Source organism: Tyto alba, unplaced genomic scaffold, assembly GCF_018691265.1.
Source record: "Tyto alba isolate M040663 unplaced genomic scaffold, T.alba_DEE_v4.0 Super-Scaffold_2, whole genome shotgun sequence".
NCBI lineage: Eukaryota > Metazoa > Chordata > Aves > Strigiformes > Tytonidae > Tyto > Tyto alba.
The window spans coordinates 33,256,556-33,283,700 of NW_024881282.1; the positions used below are offsets into that span (position 1 = coordinate 33,256,556).

A 27,145-nucleotide genomic window follows, 5' to 3' on the forward strand; every position below is an offset into this window, starting at 1 on the left:
GGGAGAGTGCAAGCCAGGGGCAGAAAGCAGAAAGGAGCTCACGTTCTCTCCCTCTCAAAGCGTGGAATTCTGTTTTGCCACAGGAAGGTAAGCCCTTCCATTATGTAAGAAAAAGAAAACCTTTACTCCACATTAAAAGCCTCTTAATTCCACAATCTCGTTTGTGAAACTGAAGATCAGAAAGCAGATAATCAGTTTTTAGCCCTATTGACTCAGCAACCATGCTCCTGCCAACGGCGTCCCTTAGGAACCAGTGGGCACCAGGTCCAGCAATCTTGCAGCAGTTACCTTGCCCAGGAACTACCCCGGGATACTACAAGTTAAAACCCCACCTCCAGCCATTCGTTTCCCGAGGGTCTTCAGTGTTCCTCTTTTTAGGCCAGACCAGCTCCAAAAGATTCTCACGTGGGAGCTGAGCCAAAGCCTCTCCCCTGGCTGCAGCCGGTAAGCCTTGTGCTTCGTGGGACGGCCAGCCACTCGCACCACCCACGCGCTCCCAGGGCTGGCGGCAGGGACAGGCCACTCACCTCTTCACCCCATACAAAGGGTTTAATAACCCTGTGTCTCAAGGACCCCAGCTCCTGATTTTCTACCTGTAAGAAATATTCGGAGGCTGCAAGCTCAGAACCCCTCTGGGACTCTGTAGGATGGAGAGAGAGACAAGACAACCACGGAGTGCTTGACAGGGGAACCAAACGCAAACCTCTCTTTATTTCAAGTCGTGTTAGTTTTGCATAGAAGCACTGTTCACAACAACAGTTCATCCAGTCAAAAGCAAAGGATTAAGAATTCCGTTTTTCAGGTGTCTCCTCAAAACACCTCCAAATAGATACACATATTATTTATAAATATGAAAATTTACTGCAGAAACATTGAGTACTGTAGCATTCACAATGGAATTTCCAGCAGTAAAAAAGGCAAATCCAAATTGTCACAGCGTCAGCTTCTTTGGTGGGAACTGATCTCAAACCATTTCAATTCCACATTAAGAACGAAGAGAAACAATCTCTTTACCAAGCCAAGGCTACTGTCCCTCATCTTGAGCTTGCTGCGAGTAAGGACGGCAAGCCAGGTGGCATAAAACAGTCTGGGGGGGGCTGGGGAGTGGGGGGGTGTCTGCTCCCACCCTGGGCGCAGTCGGTAGGCGTGTTGCCAGCCCATCTCGGAAGGGAAAGAAGGGGAAGGTGCTACAGAAGACAACTGGCTCAGGAAAGGTTCCCCCTTCTCCCTAGGCCGGTCACAACACCGAGCGTCAGATCTGCCGTGGAGATTTCTGCTCCCCTTCAAACAGGGCGTGTTGAGGGAAGACTAATCCCTTTTCCCCCCAATCCTATAGGCTCCCAAACACCACGGCCCCAGTAATCACTGAAGTTTTATCCGGCCTTGGCTCATGCTGCGACATGGGAAGGTGCACGGTGCTTTGTCAGTAGAGGTGCTGCACAGACCGGAGACAGACTCTGGGCTGCTCCAGCTCAAGACAGGTAGGTGGGGGCTCTGGCTTCGGGGAAGGGCCGTACAGTCAGATAGCAGGACAGCAAAACTGAGCACAGCAGCAGAGATGGGGCTACAGTATGAAGATAACTGTCAGCATTTCACAGCTGTCTGGGAATACATGGGGTGTGTCCTGGAATACACGTATATAGGTACTGTTGTCTACTACGTATCATTAATTCCTCATTAGTAGTAGTAGTCTCCCACCTCATCACCTAGGTCCAAGGGCAAAACGAAGCCATTTCAGTGTCTGCTGCTCCTCACCACTGGGATGCAGCACGGGAACCTCCAGCTCCGTCACCGGGAGAGGTGTCGCACCAGCTGCTCAAACTGCTCCCGCTGCTGGTAGATGTAAAGCTGGGTGTCCCAGAGAGCGTTCACCAGCACGGCGTCGTTCACCTCGTCCAACATCACGTCCTTGTGCAGCTGAGGGCTGAGCCTGCAACCCAGCAGGAGAGCGTCACCGGCTGAGCGCCGGCGCGGCAAAGGCAGCGGCGAGCCTGCCCAGCACAGGACTTGTGCTAAGCGGCTCCCCCCGGGGTGCTCACTCCTCGCCCTCCCCTCTGGCAGAGCCAGGAGGTTGGGGGGGGGGGGGGGGGGGGCCTTCCCCCTCCTTCGAGGCCCAACCCAGGTCAAGGCCGAGCCACAGTTCAGCAACTGCGCCGCCCAAGGCAGGAGCCTCGAGACACGCTGTGCGCGGCGGCATAGGGCAGGATGCACGTCCCCAAAGGACCCTGTTAGACAGCAGCCCCCCCCCCCCACTAACTGACCCCAGACAAAACACGCTCGGTGCTTCAGGTCACACAGGGGGCCGTGGGTCCTTATGTCACCGAGGCACGAGGGGGTGGGCACGCCTCTGGAGGGGACGCTATTTGGGATGACGCGTGCCGCGGCCCGATCTGAAGCAAGAGGGATAAAAATAGCTCTGTGCAGAGAGGGGAGAGGAAGCTCCTACCGGAAATACGGGATATCCGTCATCTCGCACCAGGCCCTGGCACGAGCCACAGCCGGGCCGTCTGCGTCAGTGCACTGCGGGAGAGACAGGGCCGGGGTCAGAGCCTGCCACGCCGCTCGCTCCTCGTCCCCCTGCCTGCAAGACCCTGGCACCACGTCCCAACTGCACAAGCCACAGAGGGAGAGGGAAAACCAGGAGCAAGTGCATCCTGGATCGCACTGTTCACCACCGAGACAGGGGTGGCTTTTTATCTGTTTTTCTGTGTTTTTGGTTTTTTTTTTTTTTTTGGTTTTGTTTCTGTTTTGTTTCAATTTTTTTTTTTTTTTTTTTTTTTTTTAAAAAAAACATAAGAACAGTGCTCCTGATTCTTGGGACACAGGATGGCCCCCTACAGATCTTCCATCCATTGCAGCACTGAGTGAATTCCCTTAAAAAAACCCCCCAGGACGATCTCAATCACAGCCTCCTTGGCTTTCCACCTCTATCGATTTCTGTCCAAACCCAGTACCAGCAGCGCCTGTGGTTATCACAGGCTTTCTGGGCTATCCTGGCCCAGCTTCCCTGGAGCCCTGAAATGAATGACGGGAAGCAGAGGGACCTCTCTGGGTATTTTCTGGCTTTAGGAAGCTAAAAAGAGATAAAGCAACAGAATTAAGATTATAGTCAGAACCTCAGTTCTGACTTTTATGGCTTTCATTCACTTGGAGTGTTTTCATGCACAACATTTAACGAGCTTCTTTCTGAAGCATGCAAGAACGTATATGCCCATTACACACTCCTAACCACAACTCTGAACGACTGCTTTTTATTAGTGATACTCCCATTTCTCTAGCATTTACTGATTTCCCCATTGGGGATAACAAAGCTTTTCTAAAGAAAAATTAATTGCTGTTTTCTGAGGCATGATTTTTTTTTTTTTTTTTTAACATTCAGGTTGCTCAGATAACAATCAGTGCTCCCTGGAAAGATCCTGCATTTCATAAACTCACGCCTGCAAATGTTCCTACACTACACTGACCACCGTCCTGTCCTCAGCTTCTTTCAGCTGCAAGAATCTCCCTTGGCACTCAAAACCCCCAAAAGGCAGGCAGGGCTTCAGATCTGCTGTGCTCCTGCAATTCTGAACTGCTACGTCCATTCCTTGAACTGGCCACAGTCGGAGCAGTTCCAAGGAAATACAATTTTCTTCCAACGGGAAAAAGCTGAAGAGTGGAAAGCTTTGCTCCCTCCCTACAAGCAGCCCCAGGCATCTTCCCCCATCTCCTCCTCCTGGTACTCACACAATCCACCACCATCTTGCCAAGCTCCCTGGCCCCGAAGACGGTCTTTGCCAGCTCCCAAGGGTTGGAGGGACGGAAAACATCCACAGAGCTCACTGGGACCTGCGGTGGCTTCCCTGTCCCCAGGGAGACCACCAACCCCAATTTTCTTACTTCCTGCCTCCGACCCTGTGGACAACCAGAAGGTTTATTTGCAAGGACCAACAATTAAGGCAGAGCATGTCTTTCACGGCAGTCTTGGGGAATCTCCGAAAGCCAAAGGCTCAGTAGCCTTTTCTCTCCCCCATCCTCCCTCTTCAGTACTGCCCGGCGAGACGGGTCTAATCCGCTTGACCTCAACAGCTGCACTGTTCTGTCCCTTACACCCCAAACTCATGGGATCACCCCAAAGAGGAGTCCTAAGACCAGATGCCTGTGAAATAGTCCAAACTCTTTTGGTTGTTTTGGCAACACACCTCCCCTTTCAGCTACACGAGGCAGTGGCTGCCAGTAGTTAAGTCATCTTTCCGAGGAACCGGCCCCAGCACGGTCTTCAGCCTCGCAGAGTGCTACCAATGCCTTCTCCATTTCTTTCTGGGCAGAAAAAGGCCCTGCAGAGCTCCATCAAGGCTCACACACAACCGTCATCTGAATCATCCTCGCCCAAAGCCGCAAAGGCAGGCCGATGGGGTTGTCTCACCCTTGTCAGAAGAGATATTTCGCCTTTCAACCACCGCTCCCAACACGCATCCCTCTCCATCCACCCCCCCTCCTAGGGCGCCGCGCTGCTAATTTGTTTTATCGGCTAGAAAAGCATCCTTTCCCAAACCCCTCCTCCCCACCAAGCGAGGCTCACTGGAGCCAAGAAAGCCCCGGTTACCGGTCAGGGCCGGGCTTTCCCTCACCTTCCTGAGCAGCGTTTTGTTGTACTCGTGGATCTCCGCCATGGCGTCGAGGGTCGGGTTGTTGGCTAGCAGCCCGCCGTCCAGGAAGCGGCCGATCGGCCGGAAATAAGTGGGAGCCGCGCCGCTGCAGCGAGCCGCGCGCCACACGAGCTGGTCTGGAGGGAGAGAAAGGAGACGGCCTCTCGCCGCAGCTTCCCTTGCGTGCCAGAACCCCGCCTTCGCCAACACAAAGCAGGAGGGCTTGCAAACCCCGCAAGGCCTTGCCCGAGGTAGTTGCGCCTTCCTCCCAACAGCAAAGCCTCTGCTTGGATGCACAGGATTATTTGGGGGGGGGGGGGTGGGGTGGTGGCTTTTAAAGATGTTCTCGCCGCTTCCTACACATCCTAGGTCAAATTCACTCTCTACAGGCTTTGCTGATGCTTTTTTTGAGGGTGAACCGGTTATGGTTGCTAGAAAAAGAAAGAAGCAAGCAGGCGGGGGGCTGCATGCTTCAGTTACACAGCTTTTCCGTGTCAATCTGCTTCTGAGAGCCCAGGGAAAGGTGCTGACTGTACGCAGGGCTCCTCTAGCAGACCCCTTCCTCATGAACCTCGCTAGCCAGCCCCTGTTCCTGGTACAAGAGAAGCCAATGGAAGAGGAGAGAGGAGAAAAGGGAACCGTCACTAGGACCGAGCTACAAGTCAGGATCAGGGGCGAGCCATTGCTGGGACATCCCCGAGTTTCAGAGGAATGAGAGGAAGAACAGGACGTTTTCTGTCTCTGAGGAACGGCCCCCTGCCCTGTCAACCAGGTGAACTGCTGTGTGCCAGCGTTTACCTTCTGGCTGAGTGAGTGGTTTGAAAGATGCACTTGTCTTGTATTCAGTGGAGGTTTTTGTCTCTGGTACGGGGTAATTCCGGAAAAGGTGGAGCTCAGCTGGCTGTCGGTCACACAACGTCCCTGTCACTATAACCCTAGGAGAGAGGACATGACAGAGTAAGAGTAAAATGGAAAAAAACAACGTACTTACGGCTTCGGTAGCCTGCACATCACACTCCTGCAGATCTGCTCTAAGGAGAGGCTGAGCACCTCTGCTGAGAGGGGTCTAGAGCACACTCAGGAGAGCATCAACAAGCGCAGCTTCAGGCAGGACTTACTTGGGTTTTTGGACATCTGTCATTTTGGTGTTTTCCCCAAACTCCTTCTTCAAGAACTCATCCAGGGGCTCTGACTCGTAGGGCCGAGAGCCCTGGAACACCATGTCCTTCATGCGGAAGTACAGGCAGCGCATGTAGTCCATGGACTTCCCTGAGACAGGCAGCAGCGTTGGCAGGAGCAAGGGGTGGGAGGAAGGGCAGGCAGAACAAACAGCACATCAGAGCTGGGACTCTTCCAGGACCAGCGGGAGATGGGAGGTGTCACTCCCAATCCCATCCCCTTCCCAAGCTGCCTGTCACCTGCTCGGACCTCGGCAGCACGACTGTGAAGAATTAAAGAGGAAGGGCAGGCTTGGAGCGTACTTTCCCATTACCAGAAAGTGTCAACCACCTTGCTGTAAAACCCCCGTGGAGAGAGCAGGAAGAACAGAACATTGCACTCTGTCACCACGCACTTCCCCAAAACCCAGAAAGCTGCTCAAGGGCCAGCTGACAGGAGAAGCAAGCGCAAAGCCAGGTCTAACCTTCCCTTCATTAATGGACACCCCTTCCCTCCTTTGGCAGGGACGACAAATCTCACTCAGGACTCAGAGAGGCAGCTCCCACCCCACAACCGCTCCCCGCAGAGGAGCGCTCGGGCCCACAGGAGTGGGAAGGGGCCCGTTGTTTGCAGTGTCCTCACCGTGTACAATAGCCAAGGCCAAGATCCCCCCAGTGCTGGTCCCTGCGATCCAGTCGAAAATCTCACGAATGGGACGGCCCACAGCCTTTTCGATAGCCAGGAGGAGCTGGATGAGCACCAGGCCCCGGATGCCCCCTCCATCCAGGCACAGGAGGCGGTCGTGACTGGAGAGAGACAGGCATAGATGACTGGGAGCTGTGGGACAGCCTACAAATCACAGCACACCACGTGAGAATGCGGTCCTGGGGGTGGGGAAACTACACTGGTCACACTAACACTGCTGTGGACAGCGTAAGCAGTGAACAAGTAAACCCAGCAGTGCTTCCTCAGATGTAAATAAGATCAAAGCGCTGGTGCACTACCACTTGCTCTTTTAGCCACCTCTAACCTGTACACCAGAGAGACATTCACAAGCCAAAAATACATTCAAGTTCCTTATTCTGCAGTAGCAGATATTGCCTCATAAATAAAAATCGGACAGCCCTAAGAGCTCCTGCTAGCAGCACTTCAGTGCCAACCCTCCCTCCGCTCCGTGCAAGGTGAGGTGCAGGGACTGCCAAGGCAGTGCACAGACTGGCCAAGGTGAACGTCAGAGCAGAGCGCGGAGATGGGGAAATCACAAAACCAAAACAGTGTTTGGTGTCCAGCAGCAAAGGGGAGGGACAAGCGCAGGGGTTTCACCTGCTGAGGTCGGGCTCCACTGCAGCTCCAGGGCTGCAGGCAGGAACAGCCAGAGGTCATTTATGGGAACAGAGATTTATCGCACAGTTCTGGCAAAACTGCAACTTCAATGGACGTAAATGATGTTGCTCTGAGGATGACACACCCATGGGTGTGGGTAGGGAGAATTCACACACATGGATTTCATGTTCCTGTTGCACAGGAGCCTGGACAGAAGCTGTTCCTCACTTACTTTCTTCTGCCCTCACTGGGCGAGTCCACAACATCTGATGCCTTCAAAAACTGTCCAAGTGTTGCGGAAACATACAGAAGGTCCTTGTACCCTAGAGGGCAATGAACATGCAAAAGAAAAAAAAAGAAAAAATTAGAGACCACTTTCCTACCTGACCCCTCTGATGCACGCCTCAGACCGCTCTCAACCAAATTATACTTAACAAATTGGAAAACCTTAAATTATTCTTCCTACTTCCTCTCTGCCCCCAGAAAGCTTGGTCAGTGTACCCAAATCGCCCACCAGCATGGTAAACTATTTCCACCATAACCACAGAGAGAACATCCAACTCCCCTCCCAATCTCCCCGCAGGAGACACAAGCCATCTTACCCAAAGCCACCAGGTACCCCCCCCCAGATAACGCCGCACCAGTGAGGAGAAACCCCATCCTTTAGAGCAGGAAGCTGGAGATGCAAAGACAAAGGATTTGTAGAAGCAGATAATGAGCACAGCAGGAGAGAGAGAGAAGGCAGAGCCTAGCAGAGTGCCCACTACGCAGTTTACTGCAAGTCGTAAGATAAAACCTAAATCTACTCCTGCGAGGCAACCTAGACAGGAGAGCTGTGGGGACAGGGTGGCTTGTCATTACCCCTCAGCTGACGTACACCCAGGCCACCCTGGGTGCAGGGCACCAATCCAGGCTAGGTGAGAAGCCGGCCTGTGAAACCAACAGAAAAAAGAACAGGGGGAGAGAAGTTAAACAGTCCTGCCAGCACCCAGGGAGGAAGGTGGTTGTGGATGACAGTGGACATGGTGAGGAGTTTCTTCAAGGGCCAGAGTCCATGACGGGAAAGGGCCTTGTCCCATCACTGCATCTGAGCTGAAACAGAGCGGGGTTTGCCTTCACAAGGACACGGTGAGAAGAAAGTACTGGTGTCACCAGCCAGGGAGACTTCTGGTGACAGAGATGCACTCCAGGACCAGGGGTGGTGTGGGGGGGTGTGCTCTAGCCCCACAGGAGGGCCAAACTGAGAGTGGATCACAAGCAGCTGTTATCTGCCCACATGCCTCTCTCGAGAAGGTCAGAGCTTCTCTGAGCCAATTCACCCACTGCCCGCTCCGTAACCCCTCCCGCTGCGCCTGCCCGAGCTCTGGAGCTCCCCAGAGGAGGAAAGCCTGACACCTAGAATAGACCCACGAGCTTATTGACACATTTGGGGCAGTACAGAGCACAAGCTATGACAGAGTCTTCTATCTTAAGGTAGGTTTTTCCTATGCATAACATAAACCCTGTGACCATGGTTGCTTATCCTTGGGCTTCATCCCTTCCCTCTCCCAGCTGCTGGCCTCCAGGATCTGAATGAGTGACAATTCTAATTTCCTTGTGCCCAGCACGACACTGGGAGGTCCTCAAGGCAGACCAGCAAGTACCTCCCCTTCTGTACATGACCCAAAGCAGCACCTACAGGCAATCACGTCCTACAACTCTTCCAGAGGGGTGAGGGAATCAGTCTTCCCTTTCCTTTTTACAAAGCTGCATTGTATTGGGTCAATAAAACAAAAGTTTAGAGTACAAGGGTTTAGAATACACGCACATGAAAAGCAGAGAAAAGAGACAGGATCCTGAAACAGCTGAATGAGGACAGAATCACCAGAAACCAATAGCTAGCAGACAGTGTCCGGAGCACGGCGCATCTGAAGAAGAGATCTGAGACAGCACTGTGAAGCAAGAAGGGAGGAGAGCAAGGGAGGGCCAGGGAAGGCTTTACCTAAGCTGCTGAAGCTGCTCCGTGAGGAAGGTTGGCCTTCCAGGAAGGAGGCAGCTGACGGTGCCAGGCGTGCGGAGTCAGGGTTGGGTGGGTGGCAGCGTTCGGTCCCTACAGATTGCAACAGGTCTAAGAGCACTTTCCGGTTCACACCTTGGGTGGCGAAGGGGGAGTCACAGATCAGAAAGAGAATCAGCTCACGCACACGGCGGGGCTCCGCCAAATTCACAGCAGCCCTGACCCTCACAAAACCTCTGAGATGACTTGGGGAAGGGGAAAGCCTGTCCCGGGTACCTCTCCCCGTACACCAGGCAGCAGGGCTCGCGCACAGCAGGGGTACCCAGTGCTGTGCAGCTTCTAGGGTGTGTGCCACACACTTCTTGCCACCGAAGAACCGCCCGTGTCTGCTTAGGCCTGGGTGGCTCAGCAGCACTGCAGCACCCCGTTGTGAGCCTGCAGTGCCTGACGTCGTGGCTGGAAAGGGGGGGGAGCGCGTGCCAGCTTTTCCTCTTCCACCCCTGTCTCACAGGGGAGAAATTCATCAAGGGCTATTAATACAAAGCCTACGGCGCTAGCTCAGGAAGTGCCTACCCTGTGAGCGACTAGAAGCTGGGAGAGCATGTTGGAGGAGCATCACCCATGCTCGGCACGTTTTCACCTCTCCCCAAGACACTGTTTTGGCCACCAAGGGGAAACAGGAGCCTGGGTTCACCCTGTAAGGCCGCTGACGTGCTCCCTCACCTTTGCTGCTCCTGGCTGCCAATAGCCCCGGCGTTTCCCCGAAATCATTGGGGATCTCGACGTCTCCTCCAAACACGACAATCGCTTTGATCATATCCAGGTGGTCATGCTAGGGGACAAGAGAAAGCTCAGTCAAGAGCCACGCTCCCCTTGGCTACATGATTTCTTATTCCCTCCGTCCTCTTTTCGTTAGCCAAAACACCCACAAGGGGTCACCCCACGAAAGACAACAGCCAGAATTTCAAAGGAATGTGTCCCTGCCTCAACCCTTCGAGAATATCCTCTCTCCTCCCCAGCAGGCTCTGCAGAAAACTCACCTTCATGGCCAGGTGCAGCGGTGTGTTGCCATCCTGATCCTTGGCGTTGGTGTGGGCCCCGTGTGTCAGCAGCACCATGGTGCAGTCGAAGCGTCCCCTCTTGACTGCAATGTGCAGAGCCATGTCAGCCGTCCGGCTCATCAAATTCACCTCGGAGCCGTACTCGAGCAGCAGCCGTGTCATCTGTGCCCAAACGTGCACGTGCCAGGTCAAAGAGAGAGAAAACAACCATGAGGACAACCACCTGGGTGCTCAAACGATCCAGGCCTCACAGCAAGCAAAGCAGGGGGAAGAGGCAGGACCCTTAACCTGGACATGGCTAGCTGATTCGAAGCGCTGGCAATGGGGTTTCTCTGTCTTTTACCACAGAACTAGCTGGTGGTTTCACAATCTGGCTAGAGCTTCTGGATGTTTCGGGACTTAGATGCAAGTGCAGCAACTGGCTGAGAGCAATGGAGAAAAAACTCAGGCCACGTTCCTTGCAGACTGGAGGGAAGTAGTTTGCTTTTTGATCTTTTCTTTTATAAGCCAAGCAGATTTATGTCTCCTCTGACACTCCACAGGACACTTCTGGGAGGGATGTGATACTGCAGGAAGGAACAGTCCTATCACAGGAATGTCCTCTGCTTGCAACAAGCACCATTCAGGAATGTCCTCTGCTTGCAACAAGCACCATTCAGGTGCTCCAGCATGGCACATCATACCACTGATCTGCCCGTCTCTGGCAGAAGATGGACCATAACCCACATGCCACCAGCCTGTGCCTACCTCACGCTCTCCCTGCAGTTTTAAGGCAATAATCTGATTCCTTCCGTGAAACTGTCAGTCATGAGTAGAGTGCTCCCTCCAGGGGTAACAGTGATACTGCTGCAACTTCCCCAACAAAAAGTTTAAAAGAGACAAGCTGGCAGTTTCACAGCCAAAGATGTCATCCTAGGGATGAGCCCACCGTTTTGTTTCACTGCAAGGCTCCACTGCTCCATCCCCCGTGGCAAACAGCACCGGTCATCACAGGGCAAAAAGAATCAAACACGGGGCTGCTGGCTGGGCTCTGACACTCCCAGGGCTCTGCACATGCACCCAGGAAAGGGAGAGGTCAGCAGCAGGAGGAATTAATGGGGTTCTGGATGGCCCTCACCACGGATTGGCTCCACTGACCTCTGCCTTCTTCGCCCAGTGCAGCGGAGTAGCTTCATAGCGCGGGTCCTTGGAGTGAACCTGGCTGGCATCCACCTCGAGGATGGCCTGGGCACACCTGGCAAAGACAGTGAGATGATGGGATGGGGGGGCTGCCCTCTCGACCCAAGACCTCCGCTCCCATCGGCACCTGCCTCCCGCTCACAGCTTTTCAGGAAACCCTTCAGCAGCAGCAGGGTCCCTCCAAGTTCCTCAGCCGCAGTTTTGTTTTGCTCTTTTTAGAAAGGAAGGGTGCGACAGGAAGCACACAAGCAGCACGGTGTTTGGAGGAAGCTGGAGAATCCCTTCCAAATTCCAAGTTGTGGAGCAACATCTGGGTGCTTCTCCAGCACAGGAATATAGCATTTCTGGAAACTCAATACTGGAGGGGAAATTCTTCTCTTCTCCCTCTCTCTCCATGGAAACACGGGGATTAAACTGGAATAGTTAAATACTTGCTGAAATTAAGAATCCGTGTGAAAAAAAAAAAAAAATCACACCTATTGTGAAAAGATGAGTATCTAGTGCCTAGAAAGTGCAGGTAGGTAACTTACAAAACAAGCATATGCTCTCCACTCTGAAACACCACCAAATAAACCATGTACAAGAGATTAAGCCCCACTGCCAACTAAGGGACCTAAGCATATTTTTGGCCTGTGAATATGTCTCTAATGTTGAAAAGCAGTTTTGAGGATGCTGAAAAATTAGTTAGCAGCTAGTGTTGACTTGAGACCCCTATTTGCAGAGCTCAGACACTCTATGAAAATTAAGTATTATAAAGCACATACAAAGAGAATCAAATTTCTTCAGGGAAAACAAAACAGAGAATAAACTTTGTGTCCCTTCTGATTCAGTTCCAGAGTGTGTTATTAAGAGTCAAGAGTACCTTTGGCCCACAGGAGACAGGAATAACGAGGCTTTGAAATGAAAGCTTATTAGGGTCTGAGCACTCAAACACAGAGGTATAGTAATTAGCAATATTATTTAAGCATCAGTAAATCACCTTCTCACAGCTCATTCTGAGAGAAAGTATTTCACAAACTTTTTTTTTTCTTAAATATGCGTCTTTCTCCTGATGTCTGACACTAAATAATATATATAGATAAATTCAGGGAAAAAACTTTTTTTCTGAAAGCGTTTCTTTTCTACACCAGCGCTTCTCTGTTCTTTTGCCAACTCGGTGATGCAGCAGAGGACAGCAGAGGACATCTTCCTCCTGAGCACTGCCCTGAAAGGGGTCCGGTCTCAGACAGCCCTGAGCAAGCAGACAGGTCCCCAGACCGGAGGAAGAGCCCTGTTCTGGCAGCCCGAGCAGTTACTTACCCCTTCTGGGAGAACTTCAGTGCTGTGTGGATGGGGTAGCCCAGCGTCCCCACGACGCTGCAGCTGGCACGGCATTTCAGCAGAGACCGAACCATGTCCTCTTTGCCCAGCTGACAAGCGAGATGCAAAGCTGTCAGCCCTTCATGGTTCAGGTGGTCTAAGCCAGCAGTTGGGGTTCTGCCCAGGAGCTGGGAAGAGGAGATAATAGATAAAGAAATAGACAGATGTGGAAGCGCACTGTTTCTCCTCCTGAGCTCCCAGAACAGACTATGGAGCACCAGGTTCCTCACGATCCTGCAGCCTGTCCTCTCCACCCCTACTTCCAACGTGGCAGCTACGGAAGTGCTCCTCGTTTTCTTTCCTTAAAGGGTTTATTGCTGCATCTCTGGGCTCTCTTTCTCTAGTCTGGGTGCTTCTGAGACACCCCTCAGCCAAAAAGGGGCTCACGTCGCTTTGAATGACGCAGCCCAGCGGACTCCCACCATCTCCCACTGCGTGAGCCAAGCTCAGCAACAGAATGAGAGTGCTAAGTGAAACCAGTAGTTCCCTCTCCTGCTGCAGCCCCATCAGTTACCACCGTCAGTCAGCAGGCAGAACCTCCCCTGAAACTCCACCAATGCTTTCAGATACAAACAGGATTCTGTTTAAAATACACCTGCAGGGATATATTTGAAAGAACTTTCCTATTCTCCCCTGTGTTAGGCTTGTGTGTGGGTGGCACTGTTTTGGTAGCAGGGGAGGGAGGCTACAGCAGTGGCCCCCTGTGAGAAGCTTCTCAAAGCTCCCCCAGCTCCAACTTGGACCCACCTCTGGCAAAGGCTGAGCCAATTAGCAATGGTGGCCGCGCTTCTGTGATAACATATTTAAGGGGAGCCTGGGAAGAGGAGAGGGAGTTGTGAGGTACACACCTATGCAAACACCGACCGAGGTCAGCTGAAGAAAGGAGGAGGAGGGGGAGAGGTGTGCCAGAGCAGAGACTCCCCCGCAGCCCGTGGTGAGAGGACAGGCTGTCCCCCTGCAGCCCGTGGGGGGCCATGGTGGAGCAGATGCCCACCTGTGGCCCACGGGGGACCCCACGCCAGAGCAGGTGGCTGCACCCGAAGAAGGCTGGGACTCTGAGGGAAGCCCCCACTGGAGCAGTTTGTTGCTGGGAGGTTTGGGACACGTTGGAAAGACCCCCGCTGGAGCAGTTTGGGAAGAGCTGCAGCCCATGGAATGGACTCATGTCAGTGGAAGATCATGGAGTTCATCTCCTGTGAGAGGGACCCCCATGCTGGAGCAGGGGAAGAGTGGGAGGAGTCCTCCCCCTGAGGAGGAAGGAATGGCAGAGACAATGGATGATGAACTGACCACAACCCCCTGCACTGCTGTGGGGGAAGAGGTAGAGAAATTGGGAGCAAAGCTGAGTCCGGGAAGAAAGGAGGAGTACAGGGAGGTGTTTTTACAATGTGGTTATAGTCCTCACTGTCCGACTCTGTTAAATTAAGTGGTGGTGGTGTTTAAATTAAACTTATGTTCTTTTTCTTCTCCAATCGAGTCTGCCTTTTGCCCATGACCATCAATGGGTGAGTCACCCCTCCCAGTCCTAGCCTCAATTCCCGAGCCTTTTGTTTTATTTTCTCCTTCCCAGTCCTGAGGGGGAAGGGGTGAGCAAGCAGCTGCGTGGTGCTCAGTTGCCCTCTGGGCTCAAACCGCAACATCCCCATAAATTTTAGACCTGTTACCTGCTGACTAGTTTGTTACAGAAAAATATCCCACTGCCATACTGGGGAAATCCTGCAAGCCCTGGTCCACGCAAGAGAAGCAGGAATTTAGAGTTTCTTTTCTCTGGTTTAGCAAGGAATCAAGAGAGAAAAGAAACAAAACAGGAGACAGATCAGACCTGGAAGTACTTCTGCAGCAACAAGCCAAGTTGCTGTCATCAGAGATATAAAGGAAGAGGATACCTTTTTAATACAAAGGTCTGAACCGCTCTGCTCCACTGCATGGCAAGCCCTGATCATCATCCCTCCCCCATCACACATTAGGAAACCCCAGCAGAGTCTGGCAGCCAGAGGGAGAGCTGTCACAACAGGTATTGGGCAAATGTTGGGGGTGCAGCTGTAGGGGAGAGCCAGTCTTGCACTCGCACTGGGTGCTGGGGAGCTGACAGACCTGAGGAACCAATGTGGAAGGCCATCCACACCATTAGGAACCCCGTCACTCTGTCCAGCGCTCCTCAGCGATCGAGAACTCCTCTGGCTTCAGACTGTCTCTGACACGAGGTTCTCATCGCTGTCCCTTGTGCGAGGCCACCCAGTTCGAACAACAGGTTCTGCAGCTCGGGAGAGCCCAGGGCAGCTCTGAACTGTCCTTCAGAGTGTGGGCAACACACACTCCCTCACGGCAGCCTAAACACGCACTCCCCCACAGCAGCACTCTGCCCAGAACCAAATACCCTGCTTGGAGGAGATAGAGAAGGGACAGCCAAGGGCCTGAGGAAAGGCAGGGTGAAGGCCTGATGCAAACAGCAATGAAGGACACTTTCTGAGGAAACTTGCTTAATATCCTTGTTCCACTGCAGAGTGGAATCTGGATCCTGCTTATGGGAAAGAGCACCAGTAAAGGGGGAAAAGAGAGGCTGAAATCAGCCTTGAGCATTAATTTGATGCTGCAGCAGAGGGAACTGACTTTTTCCTCCCCTGTGCAGCAGCTATTTTCCTGTCTTCTTCCTCACAGCACAGAGAGGACCCATTCTAGACCCACTCTTCCCCAGCTTTGAAATCACTCCCACCTCGATGATCTGGGGGTTGTTCCCTCGCACAGCATAGTGGAAAACGGTCTCCCCGTTCCTGTCGGTGATGTCCACCCGCGCGTGGCACTCCAGCAGCTCCAGCAGGCACTCCATGTCTCCCTTGCGGCACGCCAGGTGCAGCGGGGTGCAGCCATCCTCACTGTCCTGGCTGTTCACGCAGCTGCAAGAGATGAGTCAACGTGAGGCCGAGGAAGGGCTGTGAAGACGAGGACACGCAGCTGCCCCGGGGAGCCAAGACGAAGGTACCTTCTGCATCTGGGACCTGCTGGTGCAAACCACGAGGTTCCCAAAAGCCCGGCCTCTTGCCAGGGAAGGAGCCCAGGGAAGGGCCACCAAGCAGCCCTGCCATGGACCCTCTCCCTGACATGCTGCTCCTTCCTCTGCCCCCCAAATGGGAGCAGCTCCCCCCCATCCAAAGGAAAGCAGGAGACAGCGACCTGGCGGAGGCGCTGCCATTAGTCCCCCAAACTCTTCACTAGTCTCCCCTGTCCCCAGTGAACTTCCCCACTGAAAGAGAGCAAGGGCTCGTGGCCAAAAACCATTTCCAGAAAGACAGTCCTACTGCGCCTCCTCTCTCGTGGTTTACAAGGTGAGCCACAACCCCCTCCAAAAAGCAGTTCCACAAGGGTCGTAAGAATCTAACCAGTGCCTCTAGCAAAACACTTCAATCCTTTCGCTCAACCACCAGAGCTCCAGGCTTTAACACCCACAGCAGCAGGTTGAAAGCCTCCCAGTGAGCTTACACAGCGACCTTCAGACCCTCCTGGCTACCACGCCAGGCAAGAGACACGCCAAGGCCGGCACTTTTAAACTCAACCTCTGCAGTAACAGCAACCACAGGAGCTAAGCTCCTCCAAGAAGCAGCCCCCGCTGCTTTGATACATCAAAGCTGGGAGACCCGTGCCTGGCCTAGGTGTTGTTCTAAGCTTGCCCCCAGCGCCAGGCCCACCCGGGACCCCTACTGCCCCCTTGCCTCAGAACGTGGTTGTGCCGGAAGCTCTCCCGACGGCCGAACTCCACCGCGACGTGCGCCGAGGACCAGCTGGGGTGGTTGCGGAAGCAGTCGCTGAGCTGCTGGAGATCCTCCAGCAACAAGGGCTGGCACGAGCTCTCGTAGAAAGGGCGCAGCAGCCTGGCATACTGCTCAAAACGCACCAGGGCATCTCCTTCGTTGTCAAGCTGGAAGAGCCTGGAGGCAAGGCAAACACAGCGTTGGTGCTCCTCAAAGAAACAACCTCTTGGGTACATGGGATGGAGAAACGGCTCTTCTCCAAACATCAGCACTGGGAAATTTCTCGTTTCTCCTCATCTGGTGTCCTGATTGTTCCGAAGAAAAGAGCTTACTTCATTTGCACCTCCTTTACCTGAGGAGCATTAACTTTCAGGCTGAAGCATCCAGTGCTCCAGATACTAAAGCTGCAGCAGGTATGAGCGGAAGCGCAGGTACCTGTGGATGCTCTGACCCGAGCAATTATCTCACAAACGCCTGTTTTCAGCGTTTGGCCTCTCCTGCCCCGTTCTCACAAGCTGTTTTGGGGCAGACTCCTCCACCAGCACATGCAAGGGGCCTCTCGCGCCTCATGATCCCACCCGCTGTGATCAAATAAACCGCCCCACACCCCCAGCCAAAACACACTGCAGCCCTGAGACCAGAGATTTCGGGTCTTTAGTTTCACTCTCGAGCGGCGCCTGCTAAAGGTCTGGCACTTACCGGAAAGCGACCTGTGGGCTCTGGGGATTCACCAGCAGGCAATCCCACGAGCGAGCGAGGCCGTTCTTGTAGAGGGCCACACTGCCTTCCTGCCTCAAGCAGGCGTGAGCAGCGTACTCGGCAGCCGGCACCTCCTTCACCCGGTACGGGTTTGTGAATATCTGGGTGACGCTGTTGATAGTGTTCACCAGCCGCCCAAAGAACTGCATCTCGCCGGAGCCTCGGGCAGCTTCTGCCCCGCGCCCTGCGGGAAACGCGGCCCAGATTTCGCCCGGCCCCTGCCCTTGCCCTGAACTCGGCGACCCAGCGCCAGGAAAGCAGAACTGAGAGCCGCCGGGGTGACACACCGCCCGGGAGGAAAGCCCGGCCCCGGCGGTTTCTTTCCCGGCTCTTCCGGGAAAGGAGCCGCCGGTTCTTCCCCTCAGCGCCTCGCAGCGATGGCCGAACCCTGACCTCCCTCTCGGAGGGGGTGGAGGGGAAACGCGTCCCCCTGCACGGCCACCCCCAGCGCCCCGCCGCCTGCCCGCGCTGGGAGGAGCCGCCGGGGGAGGCGGGAGCGGGACGGGGCCGGGACGGACCCGCGGCCTGGCAGCACCGGGCCCGGCGCCCCGGTTAGCGGCGGCTCCCCGCAGAGCACGACGGGCCTCCCAGCATCCCCCGCGCGGGCCCGCCAATCGCGGCACCACCCTCTCCTGGATTAGGGGCCGCTGCGTCACGCCCGCCGCCATCCCGGAGGAGGGCGGAAAAAGCGAGGGGCGCCATCTTTGTGAGGGGCGGGGCGAGCTTCTTAAAGCGGCAGCGGCCCATTCCGCTGGGAGGGCGGGGGCGATCCGCTCCCGGAGGCGGCCGTTCCCTGGGCGTGTGTCACCCCGAAATTTAGGGGGGAAAAAAAAAAAAAAAAACCTCCAGCAGTGTTGGAGCGTGGCTGCGCTCAGTCCTTCCCGCGCGAGGCGCGCTTGCCCTCCCCCACCGCGGCCGCTTTAAGGGCAGGGGCCGCCCCGCGCGGCGGCGGCGGTGGTGGCGGCGGCGCGCGGGGCGGGGCGGAGGGTGACGTCACCGCATGACTGTGTTTTTATGAATGAAAAGAATCCGCGGGTGAGTAATCGCGGGGAGCGGGGCTGGAGGCGCCGCCCGACGCCCCGACCCGGCAGCGGCCCCGCGGGGACCAGCGCAGCCGCCCGGTAAGAGCCGGCCCCGCCGCTCCCGCCGCCGGCTTCTCCCCCCGCGGGGCGGTGGGGGGGTCCGGCACCGGCTGGAGGCCGGGACCGGGGCGGGAGGGGGGGTGTGTGTGTGTGGGGGGGTATTAGCGCTTCTCTCCCGGCCACCGCCCCGGAGAGAGCCGGGGCCGGGGGAACGGCGGCGGCTCCCCGGCCCCGATTGCATCAGCTTCCAGCCGCCGCCTTCCCCGCTCCTCAGCCCCTCACCTCCCCGCGGGGCTCTCCCGGCCCCCCCGGGGGGGGGGGGCTGTGCTAACGGCGTGGGGAAGCGGTGCTGGGCTGCAGCCCGGGCTCCTGGCTCTCCCCCCCCCCCCCCCCCCCTCCCAACCCAGGGACAGGGAGGGGACCGGCCACGGGCGAGGGGACAGTCGTCGCTTCGGTGACTTTTCCCCTCTGGGCTGCTGAATCACGGGGAGGCCACTTCTCGCCCTCCCCACGCTGCGTGGCCGCGGCCCCGACCCTTTGCCCCCCGCCCCGCAGCCTGCGGACACCCGAGCCGGGAGCACGGGGTGGCGGGGTGGCACCTCCACGCAGGTCCTGGCTGGGTGGTTTCGCCCCGTGGGGTTGCTGCTTTTACTTTCTTTTCAGCTTCGGGCGGATCTCGCCTGGGTTTCCTCCCCCGGGGGGGGGGGGGAAGCCTTGGCCTCCCGGCAGATGGGCTGGAGCATTTTGGGTCCCCTGGGCAAAGCAGCAGCAGCCCAACCACCTTGGGGTGGGATGAAGGAGGGACCAGAGGTCCAGCTTTCCCCCGTTATTATTATTTTTTTTGTAGTCACTGTTATAATTACTACTACGTAGCTTTTCTTCTTTTTTTTTTTTTTTTTTTTAAAGGAGTAGGGATGAGTCATGTAGCCAGCGGGGGGGACGTGGGCACCGGGCGGGGGGCCAGCAGGGCTGGTGCCCGCTGTGCCGAGGTGAGGGGCACGGGCTGGCAGTAACCGGCTTTTCTTCTGGCTGCTCGGCAGGGCCGACGCGAGGCAAGGATGGCTGCGGACGGACTCTCCAGCAAAGCCCTGAAGGTGATACACCGGTGGGACTGAGGGGGTTGGAGAGGGGCAGGGATCTGGTTTGGGGAGGGTCTCAGGCAACCGCCCCTCTCTCCGGCAGGTGAAGCGGGAGCTGGGGGAAAACACGCCGCTGCTGTCGGACGAGGAGCTGATGGGGCTGTCGGTGCGGGAGCTCAACCACCACCTGCGGGGCCTCTCCAAGGAGGAGGTGGCGAGGCTGAAGCAGCGCCGGCGGACGCTGAAGAACCGGGGTTACGCTGCCAGCTGCCGGGTGAAGCGCGTCTGCCAGAAGGAAGAGCTGCAGAAGCAGAAGATGGAGCTGGAGTGGGAGGTGGACAAGCTGGCCCGGGAGAACGCCGCCATGCGCCTGGAGCTCGACACCCTCCGCGGCAAGTACGAGGCCCTGCAGGGCTTCGCCCGCACCGTGGCCGCCCACGGGCCCCCCGCCAAGGTGGCCACCGCCAGTGTCATCACCATCGTCAAGTCCGGCACCAACCAGGCTGCCTATTCCTAGTGCTGGCCCCCTTCCCCTGGCTGGGCACAGCCCCCCACCCCGTTCCTCCCCCCTCCCCGGGGCGCCTTCCCCCCACGAATTGCCTCTCGTACCCTCCCTGACCCTCCTCCCTGCTGGGACCTGTGCCCCAAATCCTCCTTCTCCCATCCCTTGACCTCCAGCCCTCCTGTGTAGGGAGGGCTGCCGCAGCATGGGTGCTGGGGTGGAGGACAGGACCCCACCGGTGGTGCCTGAAGCCCTTACTGCCCCCTTCCCTCCAATCCAGCCCCCTCCTCTGCTGCAGCCCCCCGGGCCGGGCACCCCTTGCCCTGGGGGGTGCAGGCAGGAGAGGAGGATCCGGTGCAGGCAGCGGTTGGGGAAGCATCCCACGGCTCCAAGCTGGCAGGAAAACACCAGGTGCCTCTTTTTTTGGGGGAGGGCACAGGGGAGCTGAGTGCGGGCTGGGTGTTCCCAGGAGCACGTACCAGGGAGGAACAGGAGGTGGGGAGAGGTTTTGCAGCAAGGGGTGGGAAGGGATAGGATGGAGATGGGGTGTCAGCATTGGCCCCACAACTTGGACCATGGCTGGAGCAGGGGGAGAGGTGGCGGCACGGCTGGAGACTCTGGGGATGGAGGTGGCGAGGGAAGGTGGCAGGTGAGAGGGGGAGAGAGAGCGACTGCAGGTTGGTGCTGGGTATGAGTGAGCGGGATGGGAAAGCGCCGTGGCAGCCTGTGGCACTGGGGGAGCCCAGAGGTGATGGTGATGGAGGGAGGTCCCTCGGGCAGGGGAGAGCTGGGGGATGTGAGCGGCGGGTCGGCCCAGGCTGTTGTCCGCAAAGGGGAGAAGCAGTGGTGCTTTTTTATCTCTCTCCATCACACACATCCTTCACGCCTCTTCCTGCCTACGGGACGCTCAGCCTGGCCGGGTGTCTCCAAAACACAGCGGCGCTGGCAGGAAGGAAGCGGAGGCAGCTGGAGCAGAGATAAACACTGTTTTGCTCAGCACAGGCCGGCTTGTACGGCCCCACCAAGCGCTCCCCGGCACCCCACCGCCTACAAAGCCCACGGAAAGGTGCTCTTGGCCACCAGAGAGCCAGAGCTGCAGAGGCAGAGGGGTGGAGATGCAGGAGGTGGGAAGCAGGGGCGGAGAAAATCCCTGCTCCTGGGAGCCACCTGGCAGGCAGGTAGGCTCCTCCCTTTGGTTTTCCTCCAGCTTGGACACCAGTGTGGGACAGCCAGCTCTACCAGCAGGCTGAAATGCTGGAAAAGAGTTGGGTTTGCTAAATACAGGCAGCACGGGAGAGGTAACAGGAGGCAGACCCTCCTTGGCATCTGTCGATGACCCCCCCCACACACACCCCAACACTTTCTGCCCCTGCGTGGGTATTGCCGTGCCAGCCGCCCTCGGCTGCAGCCCCCATCCCTCCCCTGAGAGGTGCCCGCCGCTTGTGGAGGGGCCACTGTGGTTAGCATCCCCCCACCCCAACTCCTCTTGGGTTTATTTATTGCACGAACGTAAGTTATTTTCACGTCCTCTTTGCCATTCCGCCTCTCGGCACAGCCAGGATGTTGGTACAGAGCCGTACTTTATATTTTATATATGCAAATCACATTTTATCTTATACTTATATAGAGCAAAATAAAATACTTATTTATTTTCTGACTTACAGTATGTGTCCTACCCGATTCCTCTGTATTTTGTAGACTTTACAAATAAAGCAAGTTCTTTTTTTTCCACAGCGAGAGTGTGTTTGGTCCTTCTTGAGCTTCAGGGCAGAGCTGTGTCTCAGCGAGACCAGGTTTTCTAGCTCCCTCTAGCTTTACTGCAGGACACGTTCAATAGCGTGCCCAAAAAAGATGGTATGAGGGACAGCTCGTGATGGTTTAGAACACACACAGATTTAGACTCTGGAAGAAAAGGGCTTAGTAAGCAAGCTTAACAGTGAACATCACCCCCTCAAAGCAGCAAGGAGGAAAGCAGGGAGCTCGTGTCTGTGGGTGGCAGGAAAGGAGAAGGAAGCATGGCAGGCACCTTACACCCCACCCCGTGGGGCAGAGTTCCCCCCCTTCCTCAGAGCCGAGGTGGAAGCGATGACCGTGTCCCCGACACGCGTGTGGGCCAGGTCCCAGCCCCTCAGCAGCTCACGGCGCTCGCGGGGTTGTTCCTGCTTTTACATTCTTGTTCCCTCTTGCCTCGGCCGAAAAGCCCAGAGCTTCCCGTCAGGGAAAGCAGCCCGCTTTCTCCCAGAGGTGTTTTGCACTGAGCACCCAAGATGAGGCCTCATCTCTACTCCCGGTTTTTGAGGTCTCGGCCCCTGGCTGCTGCAGCACTGCTCCTCCCAGCAGCTCCTGCACGCACCGATGGTGTGAAGCTTTCCTCCCGAGCAGAGGACTAGGAGGACAAGACATACTGGCCCGCTCAGCCTCAGCCCCTGCAGTGAGCAAAAACCTCAGAATCAGTTCAGAGAAGTCGCCCAGACAGCACCACGCAGAGGCATCTTAAATACAATCTATATTATCTCTATATTTTTATTTGTCATCATATTTGCTCATTTCTGCAGAGTATAACGTCACAAAGACCAAAATAGAGAGCGGCTTGTCGCTGAGCTCACATCAGTTAAACACAATAGGTACAAAACTAGGTGACTCTGTCTTATTTATCATACATTTTTTTTTTTTTTCAGTCATTTATATACAAAGAACTACGCTATATGGAAAAATAATAAACAAATCCCATGGGTATGTTACATGGTAAACAAAAAGAAGGAAGGAAAGAGAGGGGAAGCAGGTGAGGGACAGCAGCTCCAAGGGCCCACTCCTGGAACCAACATGTTTGTTGGCGCCCTGGGCTACCGCGAGCAGACCTGCAAGACCACAGATGCCTTGGCTTCCTTGGTCTCGAGCTCTGGGTCTTATAAGATCTCTAAGCCAGAGTGGCTGCAGAGCCAGTCCTTGCTCTGGCACTTGCCTGCGGTGAGGGAGAGCAGAAAGCTCAGAGGTGATTTTTCACGGTGTTAAAAAATATACAGGTATATAAAATAATAACGCATGGCAGCCGGCTGTTGTTCGGGCACTGGTTCTTCACCGGGCTTCTCTGAAGGCAGCTAGTGCAAAAGGATTATACTTGAACCCACTACGTACAGGAAGCTTTGAGAATATCCAGATCCTCTGCACAGCATATATATGCAGCATACTTTTCAAAACGATTTAAAAAAAAAAAAACCTGCTTCCCCAAGCCTGGATCACCTTCAAGCTCAAACAGGGCAATACAAGAGATCTCAGCCACCCAACACAACAAAGATTGGGGACAGTCACCAATTCAGTGACACCAGGGCATCATCGAGGCCTGCAAACGCAAGGAAAGGGGAGGAAGAGATCATGTCACATGGCCCACTTTCCTAAGAGGGAGAGGAAGTTTAACATAAATACCTCACACTGAAGGACTTATTAATCAAAGCCACAGAAGATGGAAGGAAAGCCCATTCGATCTTCAGCCCTGCTTTCCAGGTGCCTTACAGCACGAGGAAAAGCGAGCCTTAAGCCAAGCCCACACAAAGCCCGGCAGGCAGCGTTTGCATGTCCACTTAAGCAGTGACAGATTTAGGAAAAGCAGTAACTAACTGCATGGCATCACAGGATGTGTGCAAATGGGGAAATCCAGCAGCAGAGAAGCTTCCTGGATCCCCCGAACCTGCCTCCAGCTCCTTCAGGAGTCAGCACCATCGCTCCCCCCTGCTTTACCATATCCCCGGACACCGTGAGTACGGAAGAAGACAGTGTCCTTAAGCCTTCCCCTATCTTATCCTCACAGCAGGGAGCAAACCCACCCTCTCTTCGAGCCCCTTGCCCCCCACTCCTGACCACACGTGAGGCAGTGAGGTGCTCTTCCCTCACAGTCACTTCTGAGAAAGTGAATGAGCAAGCACATCGATTAGGATACAAGAGGAAAGGTAAACTCCAGGCAGTAAACCACACCCCGTTTCTCCTAGCAGAGCAACATGGGGCAGTCTGGAAACGCACAGCTCTGCTGATGGCAGGGTAGGCATCAAGTGGGAGAGGAACAGAGAAATTTCAGCCAAGAAGAACACAGCAGCTTGCTCCAACCTCTCCATTTTCCTCCCTGCTTGGGGGTAAGGATCCGTAGCACTTGAGTGTGCTCCCTTCTCCTCCCCTAGATGATTTTAAGAGGCATTTCCTGGTCCCTGGATAGAACTGCAGAGGGATCATTTTTATTTTGGCTCCACTAAACACCTAATCCAAACCCCAACAAAAGTGCAGGGAAGCTTCTTTTCCCACTCCCATGGATGCTGGCTCCACCCTCAATAGCATTGCAGTTGCTGCAGGGCCTGCGAAATGTGCAGCAGTAGCAGCAACTGCTGCCCAGGAGTTTCTCACGGAAAGAGGGACAATTTTAACCAGCCAGGTCATGTCAGGTTTCCAAGTCTGCTCCAGTTTGGCCCAGAACAGCTTGTGGAGATAAAAAGCAGAGGAGGAACGTACAACATCCCTTTCTGAATACTCCAGCCCAAGGGCAAAACTCGTGCAGCTCGCAGGGGAAGTCAGTGACAATAAGCATGTGGAGAGCTACCTGCGAGACCAGGACCTGCTCTGGCAGCTACCTGGTGCAACCCACACCTTTAAGAGGGGCATTTATGTCAGTGGAGGACAGGAAACAAGAAGGAAAAATGTTTTAGTGTTGACGTATCTTCCTTTCCCAATGAGGGATGAAAGGGCCAGAGCTCTACAAACTTCTAGAACCCATCATGGCCAGTCCTTAGTCTTGTTAGCAGGAGACAGACACTCCAGAGAGGCTTCTTGCCACGGGAACACAGGGGAGATGGGAAGCTTGGACACCTGGTGATTAGAAAACCCCACTCTTGTGAGACAGTAATGCCATCCCTGCTGAGCTTCAACAAGCATCAGCTTTGACGAGGAGCAGGGGAGATGCAGGGAGCAGAACAAGGAAGAAAGTCCTGTCCTTTTCCCCCTCACTCACTCAAGTACAGGACTGCACAACCAGGTGCTTAAGGAGGGTGGGGGCAGATGTTCCTTACTCAGGATTCAAGGCAATGGCTGTAGAGAGACCAATCTCTGGTCTGGTCATCAGGAACTCTTATCGCTGCATCCTAATCCCATTTCCCAAGATCACAGAGATGTTAGTACCAGGGAGCTGGGGGAGAAAACTGTGCCTACGTCAACAATTCAGGAAAAGGAATACAACTCAGTCAGGTTATCCAGCTGGAAAAACAAAAACCAAAAACATTTTTGGCCACAACTCCAGGCTCTGGTCAGTCACGCTCCACACCAAGCTGTGCAGGTGTGGGAGGCCAGAGCCCCAAACCCTGGAGCTTTGCTGCAATTAATTCCAGTCAATTGCTGCTGTAAGGAACGGGCTTGAGAGTGGAGTCCTGGCCATTCCCCAACCTCCACACTGCTCATCATGTCTGTACCCACAAAAGCTAATGGGAAGTGCCCACTTCTGCAATCTGCACTCTCTAGGAAGTGATATGACTTGCGTGTTTCTGCTTCAATAAATTAAAAAAAAATAAAAACAACGAAAGGAAGAAAATGACAGCCTGTGCTGGCAGTTTCCCCTCCTAGAATTCATCGTCAGAGCTCAGCAAGAGGGTCTTCTCGTTGTCACGGGCACCCGAGCAGCTGTGGGAACGCGAGATAACATGACTGCCGTTGCGCCAGGGTGGACCGTGCTCCAGCGTTGACTGCTGGGTGTACTGCTGGTAGGCTGGAGAGAAGTTGTGGATCGCATCTTGGACAATGTCGTGGGGGTTCATGGTCTCCTTGAGGCTGCTGGAGATGCTCTTCATGGGAGCACAGCGACCTGTTGGGGGTAAGATGGGGAGGGACAAGTGAAGAATGTTGCTGCCTTCCCCCCCCATCCCTTAACATGAAGGTAAGGAGAACAGGGAACATGCAGTCCTAGATCCTGCAGAGGTTACTTTACAGACTTCCTTAAGCAGCTGCTGAAGAAAGGCCACACCAGTGGTATCCAGTTTTACCAGTAGTGCTCCTAAATCCAGCCACTGCTAGCTAGCCTCAGCACAAAATGGGGGACATGCCATGAGAATGGGACATACCCCCAGTGACAACCTTCACTACACACTACCTGTGCTGGCTTGGGTGTGCAACAAAGACAGTCAGGTAAGGAAGCGCTCCTGTAAAGGGTTTCACAAGACAAAATCTAAGGAAATTCTGAAAATATAGGCGAAATAGCATTTGCCATTCCCGCTCACTGGAAATTAGACTAAGAGGTGGTGTGGAAGTGCCCGCAGGAAAGAGATCATAAAAGTGGAGAGCAGCGCAAAGGAGGGAAAGGAGGGGAACAGGCAGTACTAGAGGCAGAACCACCCCACAGGTGGAGGGTGTCACGGTGATAGTGTGGAGTACAATACAACGGTTGGAGACTGTCCCACCCAAGTGCTGAGCACAGAGGAAGGCTGCGTGTCCTTCTAGGAGTTGGTATTTCTCAAGGCTTCTAGGTCCTATTTCCAGTGTGGGCTTCTGGCTCTGCTCAGTCCTGAGGATGAGCTCCCCAAATGACCAAAGCATGCTGATCATCTGTGCCAATTAGGAAAGCGAAGGGAGGCTGGGATGAGAGCACAAACCGGCTCCTTTGAGAGCCTCTGCAACTCTTTGGAGAGATTCACATGGTCCTGACAGAGCGAGGTGTCATGCCACTGCCCACAGGGCTGTTTTACAACTTACAATCCAGACAACCCTAAAGCAGCTGTAAGAGGCAGTCGAGTTACAGACCTACGAGGAAGGGGGAACAAGGGACAGTGCAGGCAGCAGGCAGGCTGCGAATCAGGACAGAACAGCATCCCAGTTAAAAAACAACGGAGACAAACACACAGAGCATGCTGTACCTACCGTATGGCCCATATGATGGAACAGCTGCATCAGGGACCAGTGGCCAAAGCAAGGGAGAGATAAGAGGGAGAGGAGATAGACAGAGAAAGAAAGAAAAAGAGAGAGAGGAAATAACAAGAACTGAACAAGACCCACCACCAAAACATCCCCCACTGTACTGGCCAGCAGTTTACCCTTTCATCACCCACAGATCTCATCTCTCCCAGCGGTGGCCATTGTCCTTGCAAAACCTCTGAGACTGGCTGGGATGGAGGCATCACCTACATGAACACTGCCCAAGGGCTGCTCTCTTCCCACACCTCAGCACACACTCCCCCCGGCAGGAAGGAGCCCCTTTATCTGGGGAACATTGAATGTACTTGCATTGACTGGGCACAAGAACCACCTTTTC

At 54.9% G+C, this 27,145-nt stretch overlaps 3 protein-coding genes across 9 annotated transcripts in view; 1 reads left to right on the forward strand and 2 right to left on the reverse strand.

Annotated features, from left to right (window-relative positions):
• Nucleotides 1-676: 676 nt before the first annotated feature.
• Nucleotides 677-17,947, reverse strand: PLA2G6 (phospholipase A2 group VI). 3 transcript variants are annotated; one of them, XM_042792889.1, is made up of 16 exons: nt 17,150-17,947; nt 16,412-16,627; nt 15,418-15,598; nt 12,645-12,832; nt 11,304-11,400; nt 10,146-10,328; nt 9,829-9,937; nt 9,091-9,240; nt 7,342-7,432; nt 6,429-6,592; nt 5,747-5,897; nt 5,427-5,563; nt 4,611-4,765; nt 3,727-3,894; nt 2,447-2,520; nt 677-1,930 (listed from the first exon to the last, which is right to left on the reverse strand). In XM_042792889.1, the coding sequence occupies exons 1-16, from the start codon at nt 17,875-17,877 to the stop codon at nt 1,789-1,791; spliced, it is 2,934 nt and encodes a 977-aa protein (XP_042648823.1). In that variant the 5' UTR covers nt 17,878-17,947; the 3' UTR covers nt 677-1,788. The 3 variants fall into 3 exon arrangements, 2 of the variants coding, with proteins under 2 accessions (XP_042648823.1, XP_042648824.1); XR_006165349.1 differs by having other exon boundaries at nt 1,884-1,930; nt 2,447-3,073; XM_042792890.1 differs by lacking the exon at nt 9,091-9,240.
• Nucleotides 17,948-18,208: 261 nt separating this feature from the next.
• Nucleotides 18,209-21,606, forward strand: MAFF (MAF bZIP transcription factor F). Its single transcript, XM_042792892.1, has 3 exons — nt 18,209-18,330; nt 19,332-19,385; nt 19,474-21,606. The coding sequence occupies exons 2-3, from the start codon at nt 19,350-19,352 to the stop codon at nt 19,885-19,887; spliced, it is 450 nt and encodes a 149-aa protein (XP_042648826.1). The 5' UTR covers nt 18,209-18,330; nt 19,332-19,349; the 3' UTR covers nt 19,888-21,606.
• Nucleotides 21,607-22,370: 764 nt separating this feature from the next.
• The window catches only part of TMEM184B (transmembrane protein 184B), a 30,664-nt gene continuing 25,889 nt past the window's right edge, over nt 22,371-27,145 (reverse strand). For 3 of the 5 annotated variants that reach the window (XM_042792891.1, XM_032996748.2, XM_032996746.2), the window contains 2 exons: nt 26,755-26,778; nt 22,371-25,705 (listed from right to left, as the gene is read on the reverse strand). In XM_042792891.1, the coding sequence (XP_042648825.1) occupies nt 25,464-25,705; nt 26,755-26,778 (266 nt within the window). In that variant the 3' untranslated portion in view covers nt 22,371-25,463. The remainder of the gene's footprint in view (nt 25,706-26,754; nt 26,779-27,145) is intronic. The other 2 variants (XM_009972302.3, XM_032996747.2) reach the window with 1 other exon arrangement.